Source organism: Chenopodium quinoa, unplaced genomic scaffold, assembly GCF_001683475.1.
Source record: "Chenopodium quinoa cultivar QQ74 unplaced genomic scaffold, ASM168347v1, whole genome shotgun sequence".
Taxonomy (NCBI): Eukaryota; Viridiplantae; Streptophyta; class Magnoliopsida; order Caryophyllales; family Amaranthaceae; genus Chenopodium; species Chenopodium quinoa.
In genome coordinates, this window is record NW_018742817.1 from 3,077,274 (window position 1) to 3,093,791 (window position 16,518).

General features: G+C 43.4%; 1 protein-coding gene across 1 annotated transcript; it reads right to left on the bottom strand.

Annotated features, from left to right (window-relative positions):
- Positions 1 to 13,632: 13,632 nt before the first annotated feature.
- Positions 13,633 to 14,046, bottom strand: LOC110726006. The gene has a single exon (XM_021905481.1). It carries the CDS (start codon positions 14,044 to 14,046, stop codon positions 13,633 to 13,635), a length of 414 nt encoding a protein of 137 aa, XP_021761173.1.
- Between the last annotated feature and the right edge of the window lie 2,472 nt (positions 14,047 to 16,518).

Here is a 16,518-nt window from a genome sequence, read left to right on the forward strand (position 1 = left end):
ACCTAGTAAATAGCATAAACATTTAAATTGGACAAAATTAATAAAGTTAGTTTGTCTTTTAGTTTTCCATGCTATTTGGTCATTAGGTCCTTTGTTTTTCACAACATCCTCATGTCTAGCCATGCGATCATACCACGAGTCTTAATATACTCACCTAATCACATATGTTGAGTCATTGCACACACTTTGTCTTTGAGTAATGCACTATATAGTTTATGATCGTATACTAGGACCATGCATGCATCGTTTTCCGTCGTAATAGGAATGAGTGGAGTTTTTCCCATCAGATTTCAAAATTGTTTCTTACACTCTTCCTTTCCAATCTGAGTATTGAGTGAATGCATTAAGTGAGTTCATCCTTACAAAGTACTTGAGTCTAAAATCACTAGGCAATAGTTGGAAGTATAAGGGGAACGTCACTCCTTCCTTCTTTCCTTCCAATCAAAGCATCAACAACAACAAACTTTTTTCCTCACCAGGCAGCAAGAAGTAACTCATAAACAATCATGAAGATGAAGCACTATGCAAGTTTCTCACCAAGATTTCATGTTTTCTTCTTCTTTTGTTTCAAACCCTCCCTTAAAAAGTCTAGCATAGGCTCTCCTTATCCATGTGTCTAAGTGTCACATTTCTTACCTTCTTCATAAATGAGCATCTCTTTCTTACATTCGATCACGTAATTAGCAAAAATAAAAAAACAAAATTGCCGAACAAAATACAAGGTACACCAATGACTTGAGGCACCTTTGGAACCCATTCATTCCCCATTAACCACTCAATCACAAATCTATTTCTTCATCAACCACTTTGAGCCTCGTCTAACGTTTGGCCTTCATTTCTTTAACCCACATTCACTTAACCCTGGGATTGGAAGATGTGTAATTGTATAACATTCAAAAAGCAAGTAAAAAAAAGAAATAGCAAAGCAACAATAAACACAATGTCTAAAGGCAAGTGTTCCAATGTCTTTGATATGAACACGTCTCAAATTGCGTATCTCATCGAGTGCTTGGTACCGTGCCTGAGTAACATGAATGCTAAGTGAGTGATGGACCGCATGATCTGAGATTGCCTACAATGATTCAAAAGAATGAAAAAAAAAAGAAAAGAAATTCAAAAAAAAAAATATATATATATATATATATATATGAAAAATAAAACTTGCAAAGTCTAATACATAATTGCATATCTTGGGGGCTTCTCTCGGGTCTTGAGCCTTTTACCCCTTTCTTCCTTAAACCATCAGCTTAATAACATTACAACCCTTGAAAGACCTCTTTGAGGTGTGCACACACTTGTGCAAAGTTCGGTTAGAGCTACGTTTGGCCTGATTCCTAACGGATACGTAGGCAACCTCAAATCAAGGTGCGGCCACATTCATATTCATATCCATGCATGATCGAGTCAAAGAATATCCAATGCTTACCCCTACCCATTTAGAGCTAGACTTGGGGGCTTGAACCCACATCACATTAGCTTACCTAGCCTAAAGAATCATCATCTTTGACTCTTCACACATATATTTCCATCACCATATCCTTTGCAGCCTCACCTTAGTATCACTTTCACACATACATATCCATATCATCTTTCCCTTAGGAACCCTTTATCATGAAATCTTGTTTCCCTACCGCGCATGCTTCATCATCTTTCAAGACAACATTCATCAGAAGAAACGTTGTATACTTGCTTAGCTTCTTGACCTGAGCAATGTTCATTGTTTCATGCATCGCATAATGTGCTGAGTAACATTTCTATATCAACGATTTGTAATAATACAAAGAATATCGTTCTTAGCTCCTTGACCTAAGCAACGTTCATAATCACTTCATCTATATACGTGCTTAGCTTCCAAACCTAAGTGATGTTCAAGATCGCTTCTTTACACCATATATGACGCTTAGCTCCATGACTTAAGTTCAATCATCTATCGTGTCACATGATGTAATTGTCCTTAGCCTCCTGGTTTAAGAACATGTATCATGCATACATTATTTTCAGGACAAGCAATTCAATCCATAGGATTCATTTCGTCTTGCTCAAGGAGGAAGTTCAAAACTTCTTCCCTTTTTCATTATTTTATTTTGGGGAAGTTCAAAAACTTTTTCAAAATTTTTATCGAGGGAAGTTCGAAAATAAAATTTCATTTTTCACGTCTTTCTTTTTCGGGAGAAAGTCGGTACCCTCCACTCGTCTCATGACAAAAATGATGGAAGTTTTTTGCTTTTGCATTTTCGGTTGCTTGTGTTTGCACACACACACTCAAACTATACAATCACAAGTCATACTCATGTCATGTCATGTCGTGTCAAGTCAAACTTGGTCAAGTTAGTTGGTCAAGTCAATTACAGTATATACGAGTCCCTTGGCAAATTTTATTTTGCAAGTCTCATCTACAGCCCACGTCCGGGAACAAGCGGACCATTTACAACCCACGTCCGGGGACAAGCGGACCATCTACAGCCCACGTCCGGGGACAAGCGGGCCATCTAGAGCCCACGTCCGGGGACAAGCGGACCATCTACAGCCCACGTCCGGGGACAAGCGGACCGTCTACATCCCACGTCCGGGGAAAAGTGGACCATCTACAGCCCACGTTCGGGGACAATAGAACCACCATCATTTCATGACGCAAGGTTCTCGATACACAGAGACTTGCAATCTCATCATCTGTCGACTTTCCTCAAGCATGGAAAGTACTATCCGCTGGATTTTTCTTCAAGTATAGAAAACCGCCAAATCGGCTTTCCTCAAGCATGGAAGGCATTATCGGTGGAATTCTTCAGGCATAGAGTGACACCAAATTCATCAGTCGGCTTTCCTCAGGCATGTAAAGTATCATCCGGTAAGTTTCTTCAGGCTTAGAAAGCTACCAAACTCATCTGTCAGCTTTCCTCAAGCATGGAAAAAATTTCAACAAACGTCATCTGGTGGATTCCTTCAAGCATATGAAGCTGCCAAACTCATTTGTCACCAATACACTGGTGCCAGATACGTATTCTATCCTTTTACTATTTAATGTGTGGAATTAACATTTTTCTTCAGGTATCGGCGTATAAAGAGTGATTTAAGATCGCAGAACGTCTTAACTCATTCTCCGTCCCTATTGACTACTTTGACTATCGTTTTTGAAACTGACGTTTCTACAAACTCAGTCAAAGTGAGGGCTTCTGTAGACACCTAAAAATGTCTCCCCAAAACCAAACCCGATGATGAACAACCTTTCACCGCCATTATTGGTCGGGTTGAGTATTTAATCTCTTGGAGTGCTTAAATCCATATTTCCATAACATAAACCAACCCAACTTTTATCTCATTTTCCCAAATCATAACCTATTTTTCTCTTTTCGTGCCTTTAAACCCAAAATAATTCATTTCGTGTCCTTTAAAATCATTCATTTCGTGTTCTTTTTATAAAAACGTTTAATACAGTTTATTTTGGTCCATAATCAGGGTCCAATGATTTAACATTTGGACGGGGCTTGAAACGAGCTTTCCAACGATATATTATAAGCCCAAATCCGAGTTATAACGAATAAGTTATGGTCAAAATATTAAACTGAGCCCAAACCAAACCTAAGCCCACCTTACCTACGACCCAATGATCATGTGGAGGGTCCAAATTATTTGATCCAATTCCTAAAACAATTAGGATTATTAGAAGCTTCTATAAGTTTCTAAAAGATCCTAATTATCCTTTTTGAAAAGATAAGATTAAAGAGTTTGAAATTGAATAAAACTCCTTTTTTTGAAAATCCTATTTATATCCGAATTAAAAGACATTCAAAAATAGACAGATATTATTTTCTTGATTCATAGTTTTTATCCAAATTTTATATGGTTGGATACCCTTGAAATTATCTTTCCAATGATGTATTATAATATCAATTCCGAGCTATAACGGAAAAGATATGAATAAAATGTCAAACTCTATCCAAAACTGACACCGTCTCACTATTTCGTCCATATCTTTTATTCTAAAAAATATTTTAATCTGATTCTAATTGGGTTAGAAATAAGACTTCAAGATATTTCCAAAAATATCTTATTCATCTTATTCCGATTTCTGGATCAAAATATATGATAAAACCAAAAAACGTAAAAACTGCAGTCTATCGAGTTTTATTCCGATTTAATTCGGATCTTATCTTGTTTTTTCGACCCTTCTTTTTGTCTCTGTAAATAGAGGTCATATCACCCCTTTTCCAATCATCAACAAGCTTGATCATCAAATCATTCTCTCTTTCTCTCTTTGACACCAAAAATCATTCTTCTTCTCTCTTTCATATGCTAAGCCTTAAACCTATATTCCTAATTACACCATTCTTCCCTTAAGCACTCCAAGGAGTCCATACAATACCCGAAGTTCTATACTTAAACCAAGGCGTGAAAGGTATAATTAACCGAGGGTTTGGACCAAATTAACTCTACTTTTATTTATTTAATTTAATTTTCATTTGCTTTATATTTTTTTATTGAAGTTACTAACAATTTATTCATGATGTAGCAATTTAAAGGAACGCGCGGAATGTGAGTAATTAATTAATTTAATTACTTATTTTATTTTTTTTATATTGCTAGTATCATGATTAGGTTATTTTATATTTGATTTGACTAACAATTTATTTTTAAATTGCTTCCAATATTAATGTTTATTTTATTATTATTTATTGATCACCATATTGCATGTTTAAAGGAAATATGTAATTGAAAATCACGCCTAATAAGATAATTTGGACAACCGGTTTAGGATCCTTTTTAATCTTGTTGTTAATTGAAGTGATCACTACTATTTTAGAATTATGTGTTGCATTAATATTCAACCAATTTAGCATAATAATAGTTTGGAGCAAATTGAATCTTTGTTTGTATGCCTTTTAGATCGCAGGAATTCTTTTCACTATAAGAATTGAGTAGAGGCTAATATGGGTGAATGTGACTCCATGACTCACTTCGTACAATCGTTGTTGCCTATTGTTGTCCCTTATCGTGGTTGCTTTTCTATGATCCATGAACGGTTTACAAGTTCCTTAAAAACTTGTTGGCGGCTCCCTACTTTCCTTGTCCCTAATCGTATACGTCAATTCCCACTTCCTAAGAGTGTCAAGCATATTCACACATGCTTTAACGTAGGTGCACTTCGAGCGACGCCTACACCATTGTTGTTGTATTCTGTTGCTTCTGCAACTTTTTCCCCTAAAGGTACTTACTTTGTCCCTTTTGTCATATGTATTTACCAAATTTCGCTTCTTTTTGCCTTTTTCCGTCACAAAATTGTATCTTTTGATTCTTCCCAACTGTCGTTGTTCAAATTTTTCTCCTTGTTGTTGTTGTAATTGCATTCTTGATTTTTTCTCCTTATTCCTTCATTGTTCTTGTTACCTAAACTGATCTTTTGATTTTCTGGTGCCCCATTGCTTTTTATTCTCTTTATGGACTTGTATTTCTTTGTTGATTTCATCATGTCTGACGCTTCTGATAGTCAAAACATGAGTGAGCCTCCAACGGCCACTGGATCAGATTCTTCTTCTCGATCCTCTCTTTCAGGTGAGCGCCCTGCGCACACTTCCCTTGTTTCTCCTTCTTCTTCTCCTATTCCTGTTCAAACTATTATGCCTTCTGACTTTCCCCCTGCTGGGAGCGGGATGGGTACTGCTGCGACTCTTGCTGCTGCGTCTAGGTCAGGTAGTAGTCATCCCGCTGAGGGTAGTGCTTTTCGCCCTTTCCGGCGCGAACCCCGTCCTGATTTCTTTGATCCTTATTGCGGGCGGGTGCTCATGCTGGATGGGTTTCCTTTATCCCATCTCACTCGTTTGAGGATGCGCGCAATGCGTCATAAAATGTTAGCTAACGCTGTCAAGGCTAATCCCCCTGACGTGTCTCTTGTTAACCTCATTCCCCATGTTCAGCCTTTAAACAGTTTTGCTGGGCTTGATAACATGGCTGACGTGCATCGGTTTGATCATTATGTAGTGCGAGGTGGCAATACTGAGACTCCATCACCGCCTCCTTCTCCAACTGTTCAATCGGGCAGGATGACTGAGCCTCCCAGTGACCGCTCCTATTATGATTGTGAGCCCACTTACGTTGTGGAGCCCGTAGAGGAGGGAAAAACTGAGTTTTTTCTGGATGACAAATGTTATGGGCCCAAAAATTGTGTGTTGGACTCCAGCTGGCGTAAGGATGCTAAGAGGCTGGATCTGGCTGCTGTTGGGCAGAAATTCTATGGTTTCGGGGAGGGTTACGGGCTGGTTCTCCATGCTGATGGTGCGAAGCTATCAGCTCCTCCTGCTGGTCACATTGATGTGTTCGCTTCAGAGCTGGATTTTGGCTTGAGGTTCCCCCTGGACCCTACCCTGGAGAAGTTGCTACGTGCCTTCAACATTTGTATATCTCTGGTGCATCCTGCTTCCCTTCACACTTTGATCTTCTTGCTGTGGTTATTAAGATTTTGAAGGTATCATGAGTCCCTGCACTTGTTCAAGTCTCTGATGAGCCTGAAGAGATCTGCTTCTAGGACTGAGCCAGGGTGGTATTGTGGTGCTCCCAAGGAGAGCTGGGTCTTGTTCTACCTAAAACTTAGCCGCTTCAGGGATTGGACTGGTAAATTTTTTTAGGTGAAGGTGCCTTCCTATTTTGCTGCCCCGCACAACTTCAGAGAGATCCGCACCAACATGGCTGGAGTCACAGTCTCCCCTGCTGAGCCTGCCCGTGAGACAGAAGCTTTTGCGGCTCTGCAGGGAGCGGGGACTGGTGATTCTAAGTTCCCCAAGGTCTGGCTGCCCAACTCCATCTATATTGTGGGCAACGAGCAGCTCTCTGCCATGAGTTTTTGCCTTACGCATGAGTCTAGTAAGCTTTCCACTTTCTGTTCTTTCTTTTTCTTCCTCGTCTCTCTCTTTTTTTTCTTTGCCTTACTTGACTTTTCTGCCCTTTTGCTTTTCAGGCTATGATAAGTTCGACAAGCGTATGCTTGGGCTGGCTAATAATTGGAAAGACCCTTTGACTGCTACCCTTGAGAATCCTCCTCAGCTCTTTGACACGCTGAAGGTGTTTGCGGGCTCTCTGAAGGGTGAAGTGCGTCTAGCTCCTGCTGAGCTGCGGGCTGTCGTTGGCACAACAACTACTGGTGAGCGTGCTGGGTCCAGCCGCGCTGAGGCCGAGCCTTCGTCCTCTACTGTTGGGAGTAGGCATGAGACTCGGCCTACTCCTCGAAGGGTAGCTTCAGAATCTGAGGCGTTAGTGGCGCCTGATGCTTCCCCTGAGAAGCAGTCTGTCGCGGCTTCTGGCTAGGTGGCACCTCAGACTTCTACTGCCAAAAGACAACGTGATTAAGCTTCTAATGATCTAAAAGCTACTGCCGATGATTTTTCTGATAGTGTTCTCCAGTTTTCCTCTGAGGGGGCTAAGACTGCTACTGTGGGTGAAAAAACCATTTCTTCTGTTGAGCATATTCTGCTCTTTCCTTCTTCTTTCAATGATGTTATTGCTGCGAAGGATATTGTTGTCCCTTCTGCTGCAGCCACTGACTTCCAGCTCCCTAACGAGACTGTCATGGAGCTTCCTAGATTTCTGTCGCGTCCCTACGGGCTGAGAGGGCGGCTTCGAAGTGATTCAAGGGGTGGGCTCTCCCGGACAGGGGTTCTTACCAACAAGATCGTCCAATTATCGACTTAGAGGATGTTCTAGTGTCCTCTGCCCCTGCTGGAGATGAGCCGGTAGAGAAAAAGGCTCGCACCTCTCCTGGTCCTGATCCTCTTGCATCTAGATCTGCCAACACCGGGCTTCCAGGTGGGAATGCTGATAGGGGGGTGGACACTCAGAATTCCGGTGAACTTGACCGTTGTGTTCATCAATTCTTGAGTGATGCTTTTGAGAACCCTCTGTCTGCTACCTTACTTTCTGCTGGAGGAACTTTCCACCCTACTAGGGCTATTGAGTTTTCTAAGGTCTCATTGATGTCCATCTCCGCTCAATACTTTGCCCTGCTGGAGCTGAGAATGCTCCCTTTCGGCCCTTGATGAATGTGAGGGGTGATGAGTCTTTGTTTGTGGACGACCCTCAGAAAGGTGGTACCTTGGGGTACCGCTTGACTCAAGGGGTTCGTCTTCCTGATGATTCTATGCGCAGCTCAGTCAGCCTCCCAGCTATTATGGCCTGCCATGACCTGCAGAAGGTTAATTTCTGCTTTTTGTCTTTCTCTTTTTCATTTTAGCTTTTCTTTTCTTCGCTGCTTGCTTTGTTGTTACTGTCTTGTTTTACTTTTATTTTTAGTTAACTTTTTCTTTGGATCACTTCTCCTTCCCTCTGCCTTTCTTGCAGCTTGTTATGTCTGTAGGAGATTTATCCAATGCTCTGTTGTCAGTGGAGAAGGAGTATCAGAATTAGGGCATAACTCTCTCTCAGAAGAATTTGGAGGTTCAACAAGCTCAGGCTGAGAGGGATGCTATGGCCAGTGAAGTGACTCCACTGAGGGGGAGGGAAAACGCCCTGCAGCTCCAGTTGGGAGAATTTCAGCTCACTCATACCAAGTTGAAGAGCTGCGAGGAGCAACTGAAGACCTCTCAAGCCAGGGTGCAAACGTTGGAGGCAGAGGTTGCAGATCTGCGAGCTGCGCACACTGCTGAGCTGGAAGCTGCCAGGAAGGAGGCACTCAAAGCCTTCGTGCTCTCCCCTGCTTTTGCTAAGTTGCTGGCTAATCGCCATGATGGTTGATGGGAGGCTGCAGCTCGGTGCGTAAGCAGCTTATATGGTGAGGGTGAGGAGCAGCAAGCTCGTTTCGACGCTTTTTGGGCTAAGGTTGAGGTTGCGGGAGAGCCTGGCGCATTTGATTTCCCTGCTAATCATCCTCGTGTTATTAGCTGCAAGGTTCTTAACCACGCTGTTCTGAACTTGGAGGTTCCTCTCTGCCCTGATGTTGTTGTGGCTATTGGAGTGGAGTCTTTGGCTGGTGACCAATAAAGGCTATGGTGGTTGTCACCCTCCTACTCCAGTGGTTCTTCTGAGCTCCCCTCACCTAGATCTGTAGTAACCAAGTAGTTTTTGTTGCTATCTTTGGGGTGTATAGCCGCCAAAGATTATATTTCTATGTGTTTCTGCTGAACATTTTATCCTTTGTTGCTGGACTTGTCCAGCTTGACTTAACTTTATATTTTTCCAACTATATTCATTGAGTGTTTCCTTGTCTTGGTAGACGAGGGCTCAGTGTTGCATATGTTGTAATTAACTTGTTGGATGTTTACTCTGCCTTGGTGGGCAGGGGTTCAGCTTTGTGACTATGATGATTTATCTTGCTGAATGTTTCTGTTATTTTACCTTCTGATTATTTCATAGTCTACGTATTTGTCCGGAATTGCTGCTGGGACAAGGTGTAGCAGTAACTAGACCTTAGTACAGCAGTCTCTTTGTTGTATTTGGTGAAACCTCGTAGGTTAGGCTTCACTGATTTCCTGATTTGGTTGTTGAGGGCTCTTTTTCTCTCTTTCTCCTTGTTGTGCTTAGCAGGAGCTCAGGTGAGCTTTGTTCTTCCTGTCCTGATTGCTTTGGATGCTTGTGCATTATGTACTCTACTTGATTTTTATAGAGACTGGTTTGCATGCTAATTAGTATATTCGATTGCGCGTTATTTAATCTGCCCTGCTAAGACTTATTTGTGTCGATCAGCTTTTTTACCTGCTCCCTTTATGTCATTCATCTTGTTTTGCTATGACTTATTTATGTCATTCAGCTTGTTTATGTTGTGACTTGTTTATGTCGTTCAGCTTGTTTATGCTGCGACTTGTCATTTTGTGCCTGCTTACTTCTTTTCGTAAGGGCTTACTGAATGTCTGTCTCCTCCTTTCCTCTCCCCCTCAAAGAGGTGGGCTAAGTGGGACTAAGAGAACCTCAGTGTTGCCCACGTAGCTCATCTTCTTCATTTCCCCTTTTTTCTCCTGCTCAAGCTGAACGTGTCAGGCCTCCCCTTCAGGCGTCCCCGAGGTGGTGCCCTGTTTTTCTTTGAGCAGGTGAGGTGAGGTTTTAGGGAGGGATGCTTTAACTTGTCGTTTTAACGGTACTTTGCCACTATGTGCTAAGTGTTTCTTGTCCCTAACACTTTATAATTATTTTTGTTTGACTTCTGCACATTAACATATGATGCTGGGGCATTACATATTAAACAGATTTACGCAACATACTCCTCACGCAGAGGCTTGTATTTCATTGAATAAAAATGGCTCAAATGCCTTAATTAACATAACATGAACTGAATAAAGGTTTATCAAACTTGAAACAACTATATTTGTTTTTTTAGGCTATTTAAACAAAATATTTCTTTAACACATTAGCATTGAGACTGTTTCTTAAGACCTGACCTTCTTGATCTGCAAGGAGGAATGCTCCCAGTCCAACCTGCTCGTGAATAATGAAAGGGCCTTCCCAGTTTTCTGACAACTTTCCACGCTGATTTCCTCTTCCCACTGCTGTTGTCCTTTTATGGACTAAATATCCGGGGAGGAGCTCTCTATGCCTGACCCTCTTGTTGAAAGCTTTTGAAATTATGCTCTTATGGGCTGCCAGCTTGAGAGCTCTCTATGCCTGACCCTCTTCCCGCACGCGTTTTTCGTTTCCTTGTTGCTCATAGTGTTGTATCCTCAGGCTGGGAATTTGCACTTCCACTAGGACGACTGCATCAGCCCCATAGGCCAGGGTGAAAGGGCTTTTACCAGTGGACTCCTTCTCAGTGGTTCTTTTTGCCCACAGGACCTCTGGGACTAGGTCTACCCATAGGCCTTTGTATTCCTCCAGCTTCCTTTGCAAGGCTGTTAGGATCAGCTTGTTTGTTGCTTCTGCCTGGCCATTACTCTGCGGGTGGCAGACTGAGGCACTTGCATACTTGGTGCCCATGTCCTCTAGGTAGTCCTTGATGGTGTCACAGTCGAACTGACATCCATGATTAAAGACTATGCACTGTGGCACACCGAATCTTGTGTTGATGTTTTTCCATATGAATGTCCTTACTTGGACTACCTTTATGTACTTAGTGGGTTCAACTTCTATCCACTTTGTAAAGTAATCTACTACACGATGAGATACTTCCTGCCCGCTGACCCAATGGTGAAGAGTCCCAATATGTCCATTCCCCACTAAGCAAACGGGATCGGGCTGAGGATTGGAGTTAGATCATTTGCTGGTTGGTTTATAACTGGTGAATACTTTTGACACTTGTTGCATTTTTTTACATATGCTAGCGCTTCCTGCGTGAGAGTTGGCTAGTATGCACTCCTTCTGAGGACTTCTACTCTCACTGCCTTTCCACCAATGTGGTTAGCACATATTCCCGAGTGGGCTTCTTCCATAATGCCTTCCTGCTCCCACTCTGGGATGCACCTCAGCAGTGGTTTTGAGAAGCCTTTCTTGTTGAGCTCCCCATTCATCACCACATACCAATTGGCGTCCTTCTTCACCTTCTTAGCTTGTACTTCGTCATCGGGCAGCGAGCCATGAACTTTGTATGCCAGAATGTCTGAAAACCAGGCCCTCTGCTGTTCAATGCAGTTTACCTGCTCCTTTTCGGTAATACTACTTTCCTCTAGGACTTCAACCATCACTATCCTTGTGAGGCTTTGTAATGTGGAACTGGCTAACTTAGATAAAGCGTCAGCCTAGGAATTTCCTGCTCTAGGAACTAAGTCTATCTAAAAGTGGACTAGCTGAGCTGCCAGCTCTTTTACTTTAGTTACATATTTCAGTATGGCGGCTTCTCTAATCTCGTACGCTCCTTGCAATTGGCTGGCGACAAGCTGAGAATCAGTTTGCAGATGTACTTTGCGGGCTCCCGCTACGATGCTCATACGCAGGCATGCCAGCGCTGCTTCGTACTCTGCTTCATTGTTTGATACTTTGAACTTGAACTTTATGGCGTACTCGAATACATGTCCCTATGGGGATGTTATTATGACTCCTGCTCCACTTCCCGTTTGGACTGAGGATCCATCTACTTCCACCTTCCAGACCCCAATATCATCCTCTTTCTCCTCATAGGAGGCTTCCACTATGAAGTCCGCTAAGGCTTGTGCCTTGATGGCTATCCTAGGTTTGTCCTCGAATTCGTACTTAGAAAGTTCAATTGCCCACTTTAGGAGTCATCCTGATGCATCCCTTTTCTGTAACGCTTTTTCCAGTGGGTGATTTGTGAGGATTTGTATTACATGCTCGTCAAAATATGGTTTTAACTTCCTTGTTGTGGTGACCACTGCGAAGACCAGCTTCTCAACCAATGGGTACCTTTGTTCTGCCTCAATCAGTACATGGCTCACGAAGTATATTGGACTCTGCTGCTTTTGTCTTTCTACCAGCAGAACGGCTGCGATTGTCTGTATTGACGCAGAGATGTACAGTGGCAACTTTTCCCTCAACTCCGGGCTGATCATTGTTGGGAGCTTAGTCAGATGCTCCTTAATACCCTCAAAGGCTTCTTTTTCTTTGGTTCCCCACTTAAATTCTCTGTTCCCTTTCAATAGCTGATAGAACAACAGAACCTTATCCGCTGACTTGCTGATGAACCTGGCCAGCGCGGCCACTCTGCCCGTCAACCGCATGATATCCTTGATGCGCTTAGGACTGCTTCGACCATTTTTGGATTTGCGTCTATCCCTCTATCGCTGATCGGAATACCTAAGAACTTTCCTAAACTCACTCCAAAGACACATTTCTTCGGGTTGAGTTTGATTTTATACTTGTTTAGGGTGGCAAATGTTTCTTTCAGATCCATGATATGCCCTGCCTGCATGACACTCTTAACAATTGAGTCGTCAACGTATACTTCAACATTTCTGCCCTTTTGGTGTAGGAATACCCTATCCATTGCCTTTTGAAAGGTTGCCCCAGTATTCTTCGGCCCGAAGGGCATAGCTATGTAATTGTACACTCCCCCTTTGGTGATGAATGCGGTTTTCAGCCGGTCTGGTTCATGCAGGTTTATCTGATGGTACCCTAAGAAGGCTTCCATGAAGCTTAGCAAGGCGTGCCCGCTGGTTGAGCTACCAGCTGATCGATCCGTGGCAGCGGGTAACAGTCTTTTGGGCATGCCTTATTGAGATCTGTGAAATCAACACACATTCTCCACTTGCCATTTGCTTTCTTTACCATGACCACGTTGGCTAACCACTCTAGGTAGTCACAAGGTTCAATGAATCCTGCCTCCAAGAGTTTCTCCACCTCCTCTTGGATTGCTTGATTTTTCTCCGTGGAGAAGCTTCGTATTTTCTGCCTAAATGGCTTAATATCCTCCTTCACATTCAGCCTGTGTACCATGAATGTAGGGTCAATTTCGGGCATCTCATCTACGGAAAATGCGAAAATATCCTTGATTTTCCTCAGCAACTCTACGAGGTGTACCCCTACTCCTAGATCAATGTCTTTCCCAATTTTCACCGTTCTTGAGGGGTCACCTTCTGTGAGCTCGACCATGACATGCTCCCCACTGGGAAGTGGTCTAGCCATCTCCTCTTTTGCAGGCTTGAAGTTTTCCATTGCTAACTTCTGTTTATCCTTTTCCCTGCGATATTCTTCATGCTTCCTTTTCCTTAACTTCCTCTCAGCCTGCTCAGGGGGCCTTCTCTCTGAGCCAGGCTGCTATCTGGTTTTTGCGGGCTACTTTAGGGCAGTTATGTAACATTGTTGAGCTGTCTTCTGACTTCCCCTAAGCTTTGCTGACCATCCCTCATTAGTTGTGTAGGCCATGGCAAGGTGATAGGTGGATACCACTCCGCCTATCTTGTGGATGAGTGGTCTTCCCATGATCACATTGTAGGGTGAAGGGGAGTTTATCACAAGGAATTCTACTCGAACATCACGCCTTCTTGATCTCTCACCCACCCGGACTGAGAGCTCGATTATACCTTCCGGGGTTAGTCCCGATCCATTAAACCCGGTGACTTCGTAACTCACCCTCTGCAGATCCTTCTTGTCCAACTTCAGCTCGTTAAACGCGCTGATGTATATGATGTTGGCTGAGCTGCCTCCATCTATCAATATCCTATCCACTTCCCAGTTTGCAATTCTCATTGTCACTACCAGTGTATCATCATGAGGGTAAATTTGCCCTTCTGGTCATACTCGTCAAACGTGGCTCGTGGTTGCGGGGGAAGAGGTGGCCATCTACGCTTCTCATTGTCGTTTATCTGATGTATCATCGCCCGCAGGTCGGCCCGTGCTCTGTTAACTGTTCCTCCATGCACTGGACCCCCATTGATCACATATACCCTGCCTTCTGGCTAGCCATCTTTGTCTCGGTCTCCAGCGGGACCCCTATGACCTCCTCTGCGGTCAGCGCGACCTGCTCTATCCTCATCCCTCCTTCTGGAAGGGTCATCGCGCTGCTTAAACTGATTCTCCTGACTGAATCTTCTATGTTATCCTTCAAGTGTGTGCATTCCTCGGTGGTGTGGCCATGGTCTCTATGGAAGTCACACCACTTGCTGGTATCACGGTTCCTATTAACCATCCTTGTGTGTCTCTGCCACTTATCATCAGCTTTATTCACGCTGAATATATGAGACCTTGAGTGAGTTAGTGGGGTATATTGGTCGAACCTCCCAGGCCTTGGCCCTCTCTTTGGATCTGACCTTCTCACCCCCACTGCTCTGTCCGCTTCTCTGCGTCTTTACTCGGCCCTGCTCGGCTGGTCATCCCTAGGTGTGTTCTCTGCCCGGGTGACCTCTACCCGCTTAACTGAGTCACTTGGTGCCTTCCTACTCAGCATGGCTCTGTTAGTCTCGTCTGCTTTGATGAACTCGTGCGCTTTACCTAGCGCTTTAGCAAGTGTTTGGAGACTCTTACGCCCCATATACGCTCTGAATGGTGAGCCTGGTAGTAAGCCACTCTGCATTGCTATTTGTGCTACCTCTTGACTCATATTTGGGATGGTTGTTGCCTCTTTGTTGAATCTGGTGATAAACTCCCTCATGGGCTCGTCTTTCCCTTGAACTAATGACATCAGCTCGGTTGTCATTTTAGTTCGGTCTACCAGGGTTATGAAATGCTCTTGAACATTCTCTTCAGCTGGTTATACGAGTATACGGAACATTTAGGAATAGCTCCATGCCACTCCGCTGCCAGCCCCTCCAGGGTCGGCGGGAACGCCTTACACCAGACTGAGTCCGTCATAGTATAAAGTACCATGTGGTTCTCAAAAGCTGATATGTGACTTTTGGGTGTTGTGGTTCCATTATATCTGCAGCTCGATATCTTTATCTTCTCCATTGGTTCTTCCAGAATCTCTCGGCAAAATGGGGAATCATCTGGAACAACCTGGATTCGTGCTCGTTTGTCTCTTTTTGGGCTGGGTCCCCGCTCTGTGGCTGGTGACCTGCTGCGGGGGACCTGCTTCTCTGGGCTGACCTGAGCCGGAGTTATTTCCTCCACGCTCCATTCTCGATTCAGATTACGAGCTTCCAACTCTAATACCCTCTTCCTCAGCTGAATGAGCTCCTTTTGCTCAGGGATGACGGCTGAGGAAGCCGGCTTCTTTGTTGCGGGCTTCGCAGCTGCCGTTGTCGGTGACGGATTTGCCCCCTTACCCATATTGGTAAGGACCGCCGTCATTGCTGCCAGCTGCTCCTTACTGCACTTAGAGAGGTTCTGCAGGATGGCTGGTGTAGACACCCATTTGTGTCTCCTCAAAACCAAACCCAGTGATGAGTACCTTTCACGTCGAATCATAATCGAATGAAACGAAAGTGTGGAAAGGTCTAGTGTTGCGGAAAGTTTTATTTCTTTTCTTTTCTCTTCTCTCTGTTTTTGAAAACTTTATTTTAAGAAAACAGCCAATCCAGTTTGGTTGGTCCATGATATGGGTCCAATAGTAGTGTAGTTGGATGGGGCTTGCAAAGACCTTTCCAACGATATATTATAAGCCCAATTCCGATGAATATTGAGGAATTTATGGCCAATTTACTAAACTGGGCCCGGTTTGAGTTTTAAGTACGGCCCAATGATCTAGGGGAGGGCCTAATATGATTTATCATTCCTAATGTAATTAGGAATGGTTTTGGTCTTCTAGAACATTCTAGAAGGTTCTTATCATTCTTAATTCAATTAGGATCCTTTAGAGTTTTAATTAGATCAAATAGCATTCTCGACTGAAATTATATTATTTTATCTTCCAGTACGGGAATTTTATCAGAATTTCGAAAACGCGTTAAAAGCCGGTTTGGCGTCCAACCCCAGGCCTTGGCGCCTGGAACCAGGATTGGCGCCAGACGCCACCCATTGGCGCCTGGCGCTAGCCACTGGTCCTGGCGCCAATGAGCCAGGGCTGGCGCCAAGGTGGTTCTGTGGTCTTCAGACTCTGTTTTGATAAATTATCTTTTTTGGCTGATTTTCTCCATAAATATCATATCAAAAATTCCTTTTTGATTCACCAATTATCAACTATCTTCATCATCTACATCTATTAATCAATTCTCATCAATTTTCCAATTCTCATCAATTCTCTTCATTCATCATCTTTCGTTCATCAATCATCAATAACATTGA

Coding starts and splice junctions, on each gene's coding strand:
- LOC110726006 (XM_021905481.1), bottom strand. CDS start 14,046: ATGAGAATTGCAAACTGGGAAGTGGATAGGATATTGATAGATGGAGGC.